The sequence below is a fragment of the Harmonia axyridis genome, chromosome 5 (genome assembly GCF_914767665.1).
Source record: "Harmonia axyridis chromosome 5, icHarAxyr1.1, whole genome shotgun sequence".
In the NCBI taxonomy this organism is placed as follows: domain Eukaryota; kingdom Metazoa; phylum Arthropoda; class Insecta; order Coleoptera; family Coccinellidae; genus Harmonia; species Harmonia axyridis.
The window spans coordinates 1,140,991-1,155,601 of record NC_059505.1 but is presented as its reverse complement, the minus strand read 5'-3'; the positions used below and the strand labels follow the sequence as shown (position 1 = coordinate 1,155,601).

General features: G+C 38.0%; 1 protein-coding gene across 2 annotated transcripts in view; it reads left to right on the top strand.

The window, feature by feature from the left end:
- The window catches only part of LOC123679643 (dopamine receptor 1), a 189,779-nt gene extending 177,938 nt beyond the window's left edge, over positions 1-11,841 (top strand). For both annotated transcript variants that reach the window (XM_045617032.1, XM_045617034.1), the window contains exon 7: positions 10,697-11,841. In XM_045617032.1, the coding sequence (XP_045472988.1) occupies positions 10,697-11,325 (629 nt within the window). In that variant the 3' untranslated portion in view covers positions 11,326-11,841. The remainder of the gene's footprint in view (positions 1-10,696) is intronic.
- Positions 11,842-14,611: the final 2,770 nt, after the last annotated feature.

Below are 14,611 nucleotides of genomic sequence, written 5' to 3'. Positions count from 1 at the left end.
ATTTTTGGCCACCTTCTTTTGTTTTCGAATTATAAGCGTAAATTGGAAAAATGGCGATATCGAAAAACATTTATATGTCCGCTAATACTGATGATAGAGCTCTGAAATTAATACATCATACAGGCACAGTCATGGAAACTTCAATATTCATTAATTTTATTCACGTCAAATGCTCATTCCATATGAATGAATAACGGTGTGTTCGGTTGATATCGATGAAAAATAAAAAACAAAATTATACGTTTTATTCGGGTTTGACTCTGAATCTTTCTTCCCTGACTGTATATTCGTCTGTAATAAAATAAAGTCACGGTTGTATCATAAAATGTACATCTGAACCCCATAAACAACTGAACAGCCTTTATATTCAGACTCTAGTCACGTTTCGTCCTAGAAAATTCACCTTTACCGGTGAAACTCCGATATTCCAATTTCCTGTAACTACCCACCATATCCTTGACTCCTGAGAACGAACAGCAAAATTTTTCTGGATATATTCATTACTGATCTTACGTTATTTCTCAAACGAGAACGTACTACAAAAGCATTGGTATTAATCTACAGGATGGCCCATATAAAACAGACCATCCCGATATTTTCGTACCTGAGTATGAGTGTTTCAGGAAAATTCCTAACCAGGTCAATTTTAGTTCAAGGATGTCATCTTATAATTGTGAAATCGTGGAAAAGTTTTGCTATTCTGAAGTGTTTTTCAACCTACAATGTGAGCATCTGCCACTTTTGACATTGAACGTTTTAACTACACCATTACTAAAAATGGAACGATTCAAGCTCCAACTAAAATGGTGAAAAAAGCACTTTTGGGTTGTCGTGAAACACCTTCTTGGTTAGTGATGTGGAGAATCGAAACCGTATGTGTGTCGCTCAAAACTAACTAAGACTATTTCCGCTGTAACCTGTAGTGTTGATCTTCTAATTTTTCGATACCATTTTCGTAGTACGATTTGTCTTTCGCTTCAAAATAGGCCTCAGTTTCGGCGATTACTTCTTCATTGGCGCTAAATTTCTTTCTAGCGAGCATTTTTTTGAGGTCTGAGAACAGGAAACAGTCGCTGCGGGCCAGAACTGGCGAATACGGTGGATGCAGAAGCAATTCGAAGCCCAATTCGTGCAATTTTGTCATTGTTTTCATTGATTTGTGACACGACGCATTGTCTTGATGAAACAGCACCTTTTTTTCTTCGAATGGGGCCGTTTTTAAACGATTTCATCCTTCAAACGATCCAATAACGCTATATAATAACCGCTATCGATGGTCTGGCCTTTTTGGAGGTAATCAATGAATATTATACCTTGCGCATCCTAGAATACTGATGCCATAACCTTGCCAGCTGACTTTTGTGTTTTTTCTCGCTTTGGATTCGGTTTATTGTGTACAGTCCACTCAGCTGACTGTCGATTGGACTCCGGAGTGAAATGATAGAGTCATGTTTCATCCATTATCAAATATCGACGCAGAAATTCAGGTTTATAGCACTTAAACAGCTTCAAACACTGCTCAGAATCATTAACATGATTTGATCGATTATGATCTCGCGCGGCACCCATTTTGCACACAGCTTTCTCGTGTACGAATATTGGTGAATGATATGATGTACACGTTCAGATGATATCTTCACAATGTCTGCTATATCGATCAACTTCACTTTAAGGTCATCCAAAATTATTTTTTGAACTTTTTTGATTTTTTCTTTGGTGACAGCCTCTTTAGAGCGTTTTCGGTGCTCATTTCACTACGTTTAAATTTAGCATACCAATCAATGATGGTTGATTTTCCTGGTGCAGACCCCGGAAACTTTTCATCGAGCAAAGAATTTGCTTCAACTTTATTTTTTCAATATTTTATCAGCACACGAAATTATTTTTTTCAAATAACAAAAGTAGCTACACTCACAACGCAATATCTCTCAAACTAATGGTCGAACTGCTGTCAAATTCTGACACGTATCGTTTGAAGGTTGGTACTAAATAAAAATCATAATATGGATTTAATACTAGCATCTGTGCATCAGACCGGGGACTTTTCAATTGGCCTAATATTTCACCAAGACGTTACTATCAACGTAACAATCGCATATTTGCAAAAAAGTTTCTTGGCTGATTTATTTCTCGAAGAGTTGTTCACAATTGGCTATGCGAAAGGTAAGGTCTAAGTCAATGCTCCACGATCGAATAAAGACTTTAAAGATGGAATTTGTGAAGTGAGCGTGGACATACAGCCACAAATGTGCTAATTGGTAATGAAAAATTTCATGAAAAGGATATGGTGTTGCAATCGTAGATGTGGCGGCATTCGGCTGAAATCATTTTCTATCGTTGAAAAGATACCTTTCTCTTCGCCTTCCATTGACTCTTAAAATACTCATTTTTTTCAATTTCGAAATGAAAATGGATTTTCCAATAATTTTGATATTGGAATAAAAATGAGTATGTATTTCAAGACGAATGTAATTCTTTCTTAATTAATATCAAGAAAGCATCATTAACATCAGTAACAACCAAACCAAATCAACCTTGTGAATTTCATCGAATTTTTCCAAGCTTCCATAAAATTATACAATTCAATAAAGTGTTGCATCCCCAAAGTTTGAACGAATTTTGAAAAGGTCCTGTCCTACTTGTACTTTTCAATCAAAAAGTTGGCGTAGACGATCTGGGACGGTGTCAAACATGCAAATTGATAAGTCCCAATCTAGCCACTCACCAACCCCGGCGGGATTCCCAACTGAGCTAGTTCTTCCCGAAGAAATTTCGGAGTTTTAAATGTCCCCAAACATCCCCTCGATCTCCCCGAGCACACCCCCGGCGGTAGAAATATGCTGGAAGTTCAGAAGATGCCTTTTTCTCGACCAGCTTCGCGTGTTAAACGTGGAAATCGATCAGGGATCGAGATTGCGTTCGGTATGAGAACTTTTTATTGAATGGTTTCCGAGGAGGGTACGAAAAGTAATCGCGAGCGACATTAATTATAAAAGCCAGATTGCGGTAACTTCGACCATTCCAATTGTCGATAACCAAGAAATTAGGGGATTTTCATAAAAGAGTCGTTACTTTAATACGTTGGAATAGAGGATGCAGAATGTTTATCGGACTAATTTCAATCTGATTATTTTGAAAGTTGCGACATAAAATACTACTTATTTGCTCAAAAAATATACTGATTGACAGAGAAACTGCAACATCCACAAGGAGCTGTTTGAATTTAATTTTTGGTTTTTTGGGAAAACATAGATAAAGGGTGTTTTTTTAGAGCAATAGAACTTTAAATTGCAATAAAACAACGATGGATTATTCGATTGACATGAATTTTATTTATCCGCAAGATAATCTTGTGGCATTATATTTTAAATATGATTTCTGGCATATGACCGCCACGGCTGGCTCGGATGTAGTCCAATCTGGACGTCCAATTTTCGATGACTTTTTACAACATTTGTGGCCCTATTTCGGCAATAACACGGCGAATGTTGTCTTCCAAATGGTCAAGGGTTTGTGGCTTATCCGCATAGACCAATGACTTTACTTAGCCCCACAGAAAGTAATCTAGCGGTGTTAAATCACAAGATCTTGGAGGCGAATTCACAGGTCGAAAACGTGAAATTAGGCGGTCACGAAACGTGTCTTTCAATAAATCGAACCACAGCTCCTGGACATCATGGTTGTTCAATTCAGAAATGATAAAGTTAGTAATCATGGCTCTTTACCGATCACCATTGACTGTAACGTTCTGGCCATCATCGTTTTTGAAGAAGTACGGACCAATGATTGAACCAGCCCATAAAGCGCACCAAATAGTCAGTTTTTCTGGATGTAACGGTGTTTCGACATACACTTGAGGATTAGCTTCACTCCAAATGCGGCAGTTTTGTTTGTTGACGTAGCCATTCAACCAGAAGTGCGCTTCATCGCTAAACAAAATTCGCTTATGAAAATCGGGAACAACGGCAATCTCATTTTTGGCCCATTTGACGAATCTGTTCAGACGTGAGTCTATTCATGATGAATTGCCCAACCAAACTGAGAATAAATCATTTGACGGCTGTTAAATCGGTCGCCATCTTGCACAGAAATGCCAACTTAAAGTTATATACCTCGAAAAAAAACACCCGTTAGTATAACAAGGAGTAAATTATTGAATTTGGAGAAGAATATCGTGAAGGTTTTTTTCATGTAAACAATTTTGTTCACTCAAATATTGTACTAGTTTTTTGCAAGTTTTTTTTTCACAACAAACCAGCTGTTTGAGGAGATCCAAAGTCGATGTTTAGTTGTTGTTGAAATGCCTAGAGCTCGTGTACGCGGAATTTATCGCCAGCTAAGTGAATATGAAAGAGGTCGAATTATTGGTCTACGGGAGGCGGGGTTGTCATTTCGAAAAATCGCTAACCGTACGAACAGAAATCCAACTACTGTTATGAGATGTTGTCAAGCGTGATTTGATAATGCTCAAAATCTAAGAAGAGTAGGCACCGGACGTCGAAGGGGCTCAAATGCAGTTCAAGATCGACGTCTAAGACTTATGGCCATTAGAGACCGATTTGCGACAACTCGATCTTTGGCTGATGAGTGGTTAGGAGAACAAGGCCTTCCTGTAACTGTCCGAACGCTTTACCGCTGGATAAGGTCTTTTGGACTGCCACATTAACGACCCCATCTTGTGTTACTTCTGACGGTTGAGCATTGCCGGCAACAATTACAGTGGTGCAGAGAACGTCAACATTGGAATGTGGAATGGTGTCAGATTGTCCATCTGGATGATTCTCGATTCTCCTTGGGTACACTTGATAGCCGAAGAAGAGTTAGACGATTTTGGGGAGAAAGACGTGAACCTCAGTTTGATGTTGAGCGTACTGTACACCGGACAGTTGGCGTGATGGTATGAGTACTATTGCACATGCAAGTAGATCACCTTTAGTCTTTATTCGAGGTAACATGACAGCGCTGCGTTACCTTCAAGAAATAGTGGTGCCATATGTGCTTACTTACATTAACCGGCTCGAGAATCCAATTTTTCAGCAAGATGCCCGACCTCATGTTGCCAGAATTAGTTTAAACTTTTTCGAAGCGACACATGTGAATATTTTGCCATGGCCGCCCATATCCCCCGATCTTTCGCCCATAGAGCATGTTTGGGACATCATGGGTAGAAGGTTCGGAAAATTACCCTAACCCCCACGCACTTAGGAGGCTCTGAGACATAAAGTACAGGTAGCCTGGAAAAGTATCCTTCAAGAAGAAGTAGACCATCTTATTGCATCAATGCCCAAACGTGTTGGGGAGTGTATAGATAATCGCGGTAGACAAACACACTATTAACAAATTTATTTGAAAAAATTGTAAACCCTTCGTTTTTTTCTCCAAATTCAATCATCCTTGCTATACCTACTATGTTCTACCAAAACAAAATTTAAATTGTTACAGCTCCTTCTGGGTGTTGCAGTTTCTTTGCCAGTTAGTATATACATATGGAGTCTTTGGGGATGCAATTGCAGGCGTGGCATGAATGAACGAGCGTTCTAAAGCTTCTGACTTCAAGTCAATACTTTCCTCATATTTTTTTATATATTTCTAGAATCGTCTATGATTCTGATTACGAATTCAACACAAAATTCTGTAGAAAGCTTGGAAAGATCTATTGTCACTGAAACATTATTAGGTATTTTTTTAGAAGAGTGATTCCATTTGAAGTGGTAAGGAACTGGAAATTTTCGATTGAATTCTAGTAAGAATGTGCTTCAAATCATTAAATTGATTAATACCAGAAGGATTCAGTATTCATTCCAAAACACGGCATGCGAAGAAAAAATATACGAAAGTCGATTCGAAAGGCTTCAAACAGATTCGCTCTCAAAGTCTTTTGTGATTCGAACAATTTGATTGCAAAGTGCCGGGTTAAAGTTGCTAATTAGAACGGAATAATGAAATTGAATTCGATTCCACAATACCATCCCAGCAGGCTGCATGCAAATTTTGAGTTTTCCCTCGATCGAGAATTATTTACTTCTCTACCTCACTTTCTGTTTCGAATTACCAATCGGAAAACAGTATGGAATTAATTTTCATATGAAAGGGGGTAGAATGGACTGGTAATCTCAAAAAAGTCCATTCGGAACTGGGATTCTAACAGGAATGACCCAATTACAAGGATTCGCAAAAAAAAAAGAAAAATGCACTGTTGGTAATGAACATAAACCTTTATATTGGAGGAAATCGATATTCTCATCAACTACAAATTAATAAAGAAAAACTTTTCGATTAGAGCTCTTAAGAGTTGTTGATTGCACTGTAAAATAACCAACAATAGCAATCAATGGCGTAGAAATGGGAGGTACTTGGGGTAATTAACCCCCCCCTCCAAGATTTTCAAAATATAAAATTTTAGAAATCTCGCAAAGACGAAGAACGAAAATTTTTCCATAAATGAAACAATAAAAATCATTTTACTTTCGGACCCCTTTACGGTTTATGAGTTTATTATCGCTTTCAAGATGAGTACTTTTATTGTACTACGAGCTCGTCTTTGTCCGAGGTTTATTATTTTCCTTTATCTATTCGCTTTCTCGGCACCGCCCCTTATTTGCCATCTGTGATTTTTGCATTCGTCATGGTTATACACTTAACTGTTGTTTTCGATTTTTTGTATCTTCTCGTCACAAAATTTCTATATGCAGTTATCAAGGAACTGAACTGAGTTATTCGCATCTTAAAATTGTCTGGGCTGTGTTGTACAATTTATTGTGTTTCATTCGAATTGCAATTTATTTGTGAAGACATCAGTTTTAAATTGACTATATCTACAGGGTGTTCCTAAATTGGAGGTACAAATGAAAATGAAAGGTTTCTCGGATCATTTCAAGAAAAAAAAGTTCTATAACATGAGTCCGCAAACGCTTTGTTTTTGAGATACAGGCGTTAAATTTGAAGTTTTTCTCTCATAGCACCTTTCCTTCACGAGATATTCAACTTGAATCAGGGTGAGTTTTTTCTGGAAGGGTGGTCGCTTCTTACCTCCAGAATTATTTTTTTGTGAACCACTGGTAGTTTAGAAAAATTCAAAAAGAGACTCTGGTTCAGTAATACACTTTTTGGTTTGTTGTAGTTTTATCGTATCTGCAATCGATTTCGAGAAAAAAAATTCAAACAGCTCTCTATAGTAATTCTCAGGAAAATCCAAATTATTATAAAAATCCAGTTAGGAAGCTGTGATAAATAAATTAATTATAAGTTTTGGTACTTATTTACCAACTCTGTAGCGAAGATTAATAAAGATTCGATAAACTGGTCGAGCATCACAAAAAAGTAGGACTACAAGAAACACCCTGTATCTCGAAAACAAAGCGTTTGCGGGCTCATGTTTTGGGCCATTTTACTTTGAAAAACATTCAAGGAATCTCTCATTTTCCTCCGTAACTCCAATTCAGGAACACCCAGTATAAGATAAAAACAATCGAATTGCTAATAAGAAAAAATTATTTTGAGTAATTTGGTTCAAACTTCGTTATCAAACCTTTTTTTCTCACATTATAGATATGAGTAAACAATGTCGTCGAAAAATTTTTTTCGATTACCATCCCCAGAAAAAAAAGATCTACGCCCTTGATAGCAATAGATGAGTACTTGATATTTTGATGAAGATTCAATCTCTTTTACCCAGCTTCATATCCTCAGGACCAATTTTCAGCAACTGCTTTCGCAGCTACACATAATCGAGTGCTTGATCAACACCTTTCATCATTTCAACTCATGAAGTTAAAGGTAACATGACAAAGTATGCTGATGAGAGATTTTCACGTATTCACAAAAGAAGCCGTGGAAAGCGGAGCAATATTGTCGTTTCTCTTTTTGTTGGGGACGACATAAAACGTCAAGCGTGCCATGGGCATAACTACTATACATCGCCTATGGCAGATGTACAACTTTCGGTCTGTAGACCCTCGAAACTTTATGCGTAACATGAAACCGTCGATACCTCAATTACTATTTGGCGATCGATTTATTTGTTAATGCATGTTTGGCATAGCCAATCGAACGCAAACATTGATATCCAAATCGAGGCATCTTTGCGATGTCAAAATAGAGATTGTTAGAACGAATGTTGCATTTCGTATAAAGTTTAGTAAGTCAACAATTATTTCTAAGTACTATGTCTGAAGCAATAACTACTCGAAAAATATTCGAAGTTCAATTCAAGTGCCTACGGCAAAGCGAAAAAAGTAATGATATACAGGGTGTTCTATTTGAAATATTAAGCGACAACACAGCAGCGCTAAAAATATTCTACATAGGCGTACAACTTTTCTTGCGACGTTTTTTTTTCCGAAATTCGAGGCTTCATTGTAACAAAATGGTTATAACGGGTGTTTTTTTTTCGAGGTATATAACTTTAAGTTGGCATTACTGTCCAAGATGGCGACCGATTTAACAGCTGTCAAATGATTTATTCTCAGTTTGGTTTGGCAATTCATCATGAATAGACAAACGATCATCAAGTAAGGCGTAGATTCGTCGAATGGGCCCAAAATGAGATTGCCGTTGTTCCCGATTTTCATGAGCGAATTTTGTTTAGCGATGAAGCCCACTTCTGGTTGAATGGCTACAACAAACAAAACTGCCGCATTTGGAGTGAAGCTTATCCTCGAGTGTATGTCGAAACACCGTTACATCCAGAAAAACTGACTGTTTGGTGCGCTCTATGGGCTGGTGGAATCATTGGTCCGTACTTCTTCAAAAACGATGATGGCCAGAACGTTACAGTCAATGGTGATCGGTATAGAGCCATGATTAATAACTTTTTCATTCTTGAATTGAACAACCATGATGTCCAGGAGCTGTGGTTCCAACAAGACGGCGCAACATGTCACACAGCTCGTGCCACAATCGATTTATTGAAAGACACGTTTGGTGACCGCCTAATTTCACGTTTTGGACCCGTGAATTAGCCTCCAAGATCTTGTGATTTAACACCGCTAGACTACTTTCTGTGGGGCTATGTAAAGTCATTGGTCTATGTGGATAAGCCACAAACCCTTGACCATTTGGAAGACAACATTCGCCGTGTTATTGCCGATATACGGCCACAAATGTTGGAAAAAGTCATCGAAAATTGGACGTCCAGATTGGACTACATCCGAGCTAGCGGTGGCGGTCATATGCCAGAAATCATATCTGAAATGTAATGCCACAAGATTATCTTGCGGATAAATAAAATTCATGTCAATCGTTGTTTTATTGCAATTTGAAGTTCTATAGCTCTAAAAAAACACCCTTTGTATTAAGTGACAACACAGCAACCCTAAAAATATTCTACATAGGCGTACAACTTTGCTTCCGCCGTTTTTTTTCCGAAATTCGATACTTTATTGAAAAAAACTATTCATACATTTATGATTCAAAGTATTGTCCATCGCTAGTCACTACTTTCTCCCATCTTTCGGGCAGCGAACTAATGCCGCGTTAGAAAACTAGTCATATTTTGAAGCGATCCAAAAATAGATTCAATTTTTCAGTTGCTGGTCAGCCAGGCCATGTGCCATTGATCGAAACAAGTGTTAGTCCGTGGGAGCAACGTCTGGCAAATACGGCGGGTGGAGTAGGGCTTCCCATTTCAACGTTTCCAAGTATGCGTTGACCGCTTTCGCAACATGGGGGCAACGTTTCCAAATATCTCTTGACCACTTCTGCAGTATGGGGTCGAGCATTGTCATGCTGTCAAATCACTTTATCAGATCTCTCGTTGTATTGCGGTCGGTTGTCTTTCAATGCTCGGCTCAAACGCATTAATTACGTTCAATAACGATCGCCTCTGATTGTTTCAGTCGGTTTTAACAATTCATAAAACACTACGCCGAGGACGTCTCTCCAAATGCTGAACATAACCTTGGAACCGTGAGTATTCAGTTTGGCCGTCGACGTGAAAGCATGGCTGAGATATCCCCATGATTTTCTACACTTGGAATTATCGTAAGGAACCCATATTTCATCTCTAGTCTCAATATGATGCAGAAATCCCTTCCGTCTTTGCCTTTCAAGCAGCTATTCACAAGCAAACAAACGATTTTCAACATCTCTCAGCTTCAACTCGTACAGCACTCAATTTCCTTGTTTCTGAATCATTCCCATGACTTTCAGGTGTTTGGAAATGGCTTGTTGTGTAACTTCCAATGATCCTGCCTATTCTTGTTGCGTTTGATACGAGTCTTGATCAAGTAATGCCTCTAATCTTAGAAAACCTTTCCTCTTCCACTGCTATGCTAGTCTTCGACGTCAAAATCACCGTTCTTGAAGCGTTGAAACCAATTTCGGCACGTTCTTTCACTAAAGCGGCCTTACTATAGGTATTTGAGAGTATTCGATAAGCCTCGGCCACAGATTTCTTCATATTGAAGCAGAAAATTAAAAACTCCCGCAAATGGCGAGAATTTAGCTCGTGAGCTAACATGTTTAATCCAGAATAACTTTAAGATGCAGACACAAATCGACTGATATTTCGATGGTGTTATGTTTACAAATACCTAAACTTATTGTATGACTTCCACTTCCGCTACAGCCATCTGTTGCAAAACCGGCGGAAGCAAAGTTGTATACCAATAGATCGACTGATGACTTATGTTTATAGGAACTTCTCCTTTACTGTGACGTCGACAATATAGTCCTTAACTCAACATTATTCTTCCAGGTATATACTGCCGACTGTACTGCTACGCCCAGAAGCACGTAAAAAACATAAGGGCCATCACCAGACCTATCGACTTGCCGGAAAGCCTGACCTGCAAAGGAAAGAGGAAAAGTGTGAAACAAAACAAGGCTTTGCACATCCACCTCCAAAACCAACACAGCTCCCCTTACCACGTCAGCGACCATAAGGCTGCCATCACCGTAGGGATCATCATGGGTGTGTTCCTCATCTGCTGGGTGCCCTTCTTCTGCATGAACATCGTAGCAGCGTTCTGTAAGACTTGCATTCCTGACATAACCTTCAAGATTCTCACGTGGTTGGGTTACTCGAACTCAGCCTTCAATCCTATCATTTATTCCATTTTCAACACTGAATTTAGGGAGGCCTTCAAGAAGATCCTGACGGCCCACTATCCAGCCTGGTGCAGATGCGGGTACCAGTCGGTGTCCTTGAACCAAAACGACAAGTACGTGACAGAATATGGGGCTAAGACTGTGATTGTCAACACAAAGAGGAATGGTTCTTTTGGAGAGTTCTCAAGCGAACATTTCAGTACTGAGTCTGTAAGACAGACTAGGGTCAACTCGACTGAGAAGGATTTTTTTGGTATGGATGTTAGCGCCATTTGACATCAGCACGACTTGCAAGATACGATGGTGTAGATGTCGTTGTCTTCGTTGGCAAGCTATGAAATCGGATCCAGATGGAGGGTTTGGATGGAAAATGATAGTTCCATCCATGTAAACCTGAACATTGCTGAAGGAAAATTCATAGACCCCAATTATTATGTCCATTTTCACTCAAATCAGGTCTGTTGTTTTTGAGTTCTTTCTCTTTACTATTCCTGTGAAACTTTGAATTATGGACACGGTGGATATAATTTGGGAAGTCCTTATTATGGTGACAGAGATGAAGAAGCTCCAAATTGCGCAGTATTCAGAATAATTAATTTATTGGAAGGAAATTTATTTATTGATTATTAGTTTAACAGATTTTCTTAGTTCTCTATTACAGAGATACCCCTTCATTTTTATGAGCAACTTTTCTCATACTTGGGAATTCAACAAATTTTTAGCGTTTTTAGTAATATAAGGTCACAACTCACGCAGATGAAGTTTGCAGCACGACCCGCAGGCGAGTGCTGTAATTCATCAAGTGAGTTATGACTATTACCTCAAGTTGAATACTATACTTTATCTACGACTATTACAATCAATACTAAAATACAAGAATAGAGAAAGAACTTTATTGACAAACTCCAAAACTTACCTATAAACGTCAAAATTATCGAAGTGAAGTGACATTCCTCCCCTCAATAACAATAATGGAATGTTCCCTTTCGGCCAATCGAATGAAAGCACAGAAGTATAGAAGCACAGATCCATCTTTTCCCATATATTATATTGAGTTATAGTAGCGAGTTATTATAACTCACGCTGTTTGTTAATAGATACTATTAATTGCTCAAAAGCAGTTGAATAATCAATATATATTATTCAATAGGAGTAGATAAAGTAACTGAGTAGCTACTTCTTTCTGACAATGATTCATTCAGATTCAGTTGAAAATGTAAAAATTATGAAGCCTTTTTTGAATTATTTACTTTACAGATCAGTCGAAAATGATCGAAGCCACTGTGTGGCGAAACAATAAAATGTTTATGAAAATTACTCGGTTTCATTTTACGTATGAAGTAATTTTTTTTACATATTGAATTCCATGAAGATCAGACAAATTTTAATAATTTCCATCAACATCTAGATATGGGAATATGTGAATTTTGACATTTAACTCTGGAACCTAACTGATATTTCTACCCACTAGCCAGCTCATCTGTTCCTTACCTGGATATTCGGTTAGACGAATATCGGATTTTCTCTCCCAAGTTCCTCCTTCCAATTTCACAGAGATCTCTTCCCCAAATAGATTTGTCACTTTTCCAAGCTTCGCGCTTCTGCCGATCCCGTCTTATCCTTATCAGTTATCCCATATTTTCCGTAGCATTTCCTTATTTTCCATCAAACAAGTCTGGGGAAACTTTCTGAGGGATTCGTCGGATGGGAAATGTTTCTTGTCTCATTCTGGATTCGAAAAAAAAAAGTTTTCCTACAACTGCTATGAAAAGTAGCGAATTCTTCATAGTAAACTCGATTCCAAAACTATGAATTGCTCATACTGTGGAAAATATTATTTCTCACGGCACTTTGCCCACACCTCGCTTGGTAGTCCAATGAAATTGGGCTTTTGAGTCGTTTCTATGGAAACGCATTAGCACATCTGTCAACAAAGGCCATTTTGATTTGAATCAAGTCCATTACTTGAATTATTGAAATTTGTGCAGTTGTAGGAAAAGTATAGTGTGCAACATGTGGAAAAAGTCCTTTTTCCTACAACTGCTATGAAAAGTAGCGTATTCTCCACAGCTTACTCAATTCCAAAACTATGTATTGCCCATACTGTGGGAAATATTATTTCTCACAGCACTTTGGCCCCACCTCGCTTGGTAGACCAATGAAATTAGGCTTTTGAGTCGTTTCTATGGAAACGCAATAAATTAGCACATACTTTCAATGAAGGCCATTTTGATTTAAATCAAGTCCATTACTTGAATTATTGAAATTTGTGCAGTTGTAGGAAAAGTATAGTGTGCAACATGTGGAGAAAGTCTTTTTCTCACTCGTGTGTTTGCGACACTCGCCTTTCAGGCTCGCGCCACAAACTTACACACTCGCGATAAAAGTTGGACTTTGCCCACTTGTTGCACAATATACTATTCCTATGTCGGAACAGTCATTGTAAGTTATGGGAAATGTTTCCATACATGAAATGAGAATGGGTTATGTCGATATGGAAATAGTATATTGTGCAACAAGTGGGGAAAGTCCAACTTTTCTCGCGAGTGTGGAAGCAAACACACGAGCGAGAAAAGAACTTTCTCCATATGTTGCACACTATACTTTTCCTACAACTGCACAAATTTCAATAATTCGAAAATGGACTTGATTCGAATCAAAATAGCTTTCGTTGACAGTATGTGCTAATTTATTGGTTTTACATAGAAACGACTCAAAAGCCCAATTTCATTGGTCTACCAAGCGAGGTGTGGGCAAAGTGCCGTGAGAAATAATATTTCCCACAGTATGAGCAATACGTAGTTTTGAAATTGAGTAAGCTATAAAGAATACGCTACTTTTCATAGCAGTTGTAGGAAAAAAATTGTGCTCATTCATTCGCATGCAATTTGCATCCTTGGAGACCACAGAACTGGATATACGTGTTTCTACCTGGCGCTTGAATAAACGAATTCTCAAAAGCCCCTTATTTCACTTTAGGAAGTCATTTTTTCACTCACTAAATATCAACCTGATCAGATCTGTTTCGCAGAAATATTCGGTATTTCTGCTCCATAATTCTTCTCAAATTTCCTATGGTTCTGATGATATGATCGGCTTCAAATATTGCACGAATCTTTCAATTATTATTTATATCTACACTCGGTTTTGCAATCGCAAAAATAAAGAGTGTTTCTGAATGGAATTTACAAAACGAGAATGACAGATTCCTTGGATCATAAAAAAATTCTATAAACATGGACTCGCAAACGATTTTTTTTCGAGTTACAGGGTTCGATTGTTTCTAAGTTTTTCTCATACCAACTTTTCTTCACAATATTTTCATCTTAAATTTGGCACAGATATTTCAATTTAAAGTTTTCATCATGTGATTTGCTAATTTTGAATGCAAAATCCTAGAATTATATTTTCTCAGGAACTGTGCCTACTTTTTTCCTTCAGAATTTTTTTTGGTGGACAACTGATAGCTCAGAAAAATGTAAAAAGAAACTTTAGTCCAGAACTACACTTTTTGGTTTCGTGTAGTTTTGTCGTATCTGCTATCAATTTCAAGATGAAAATT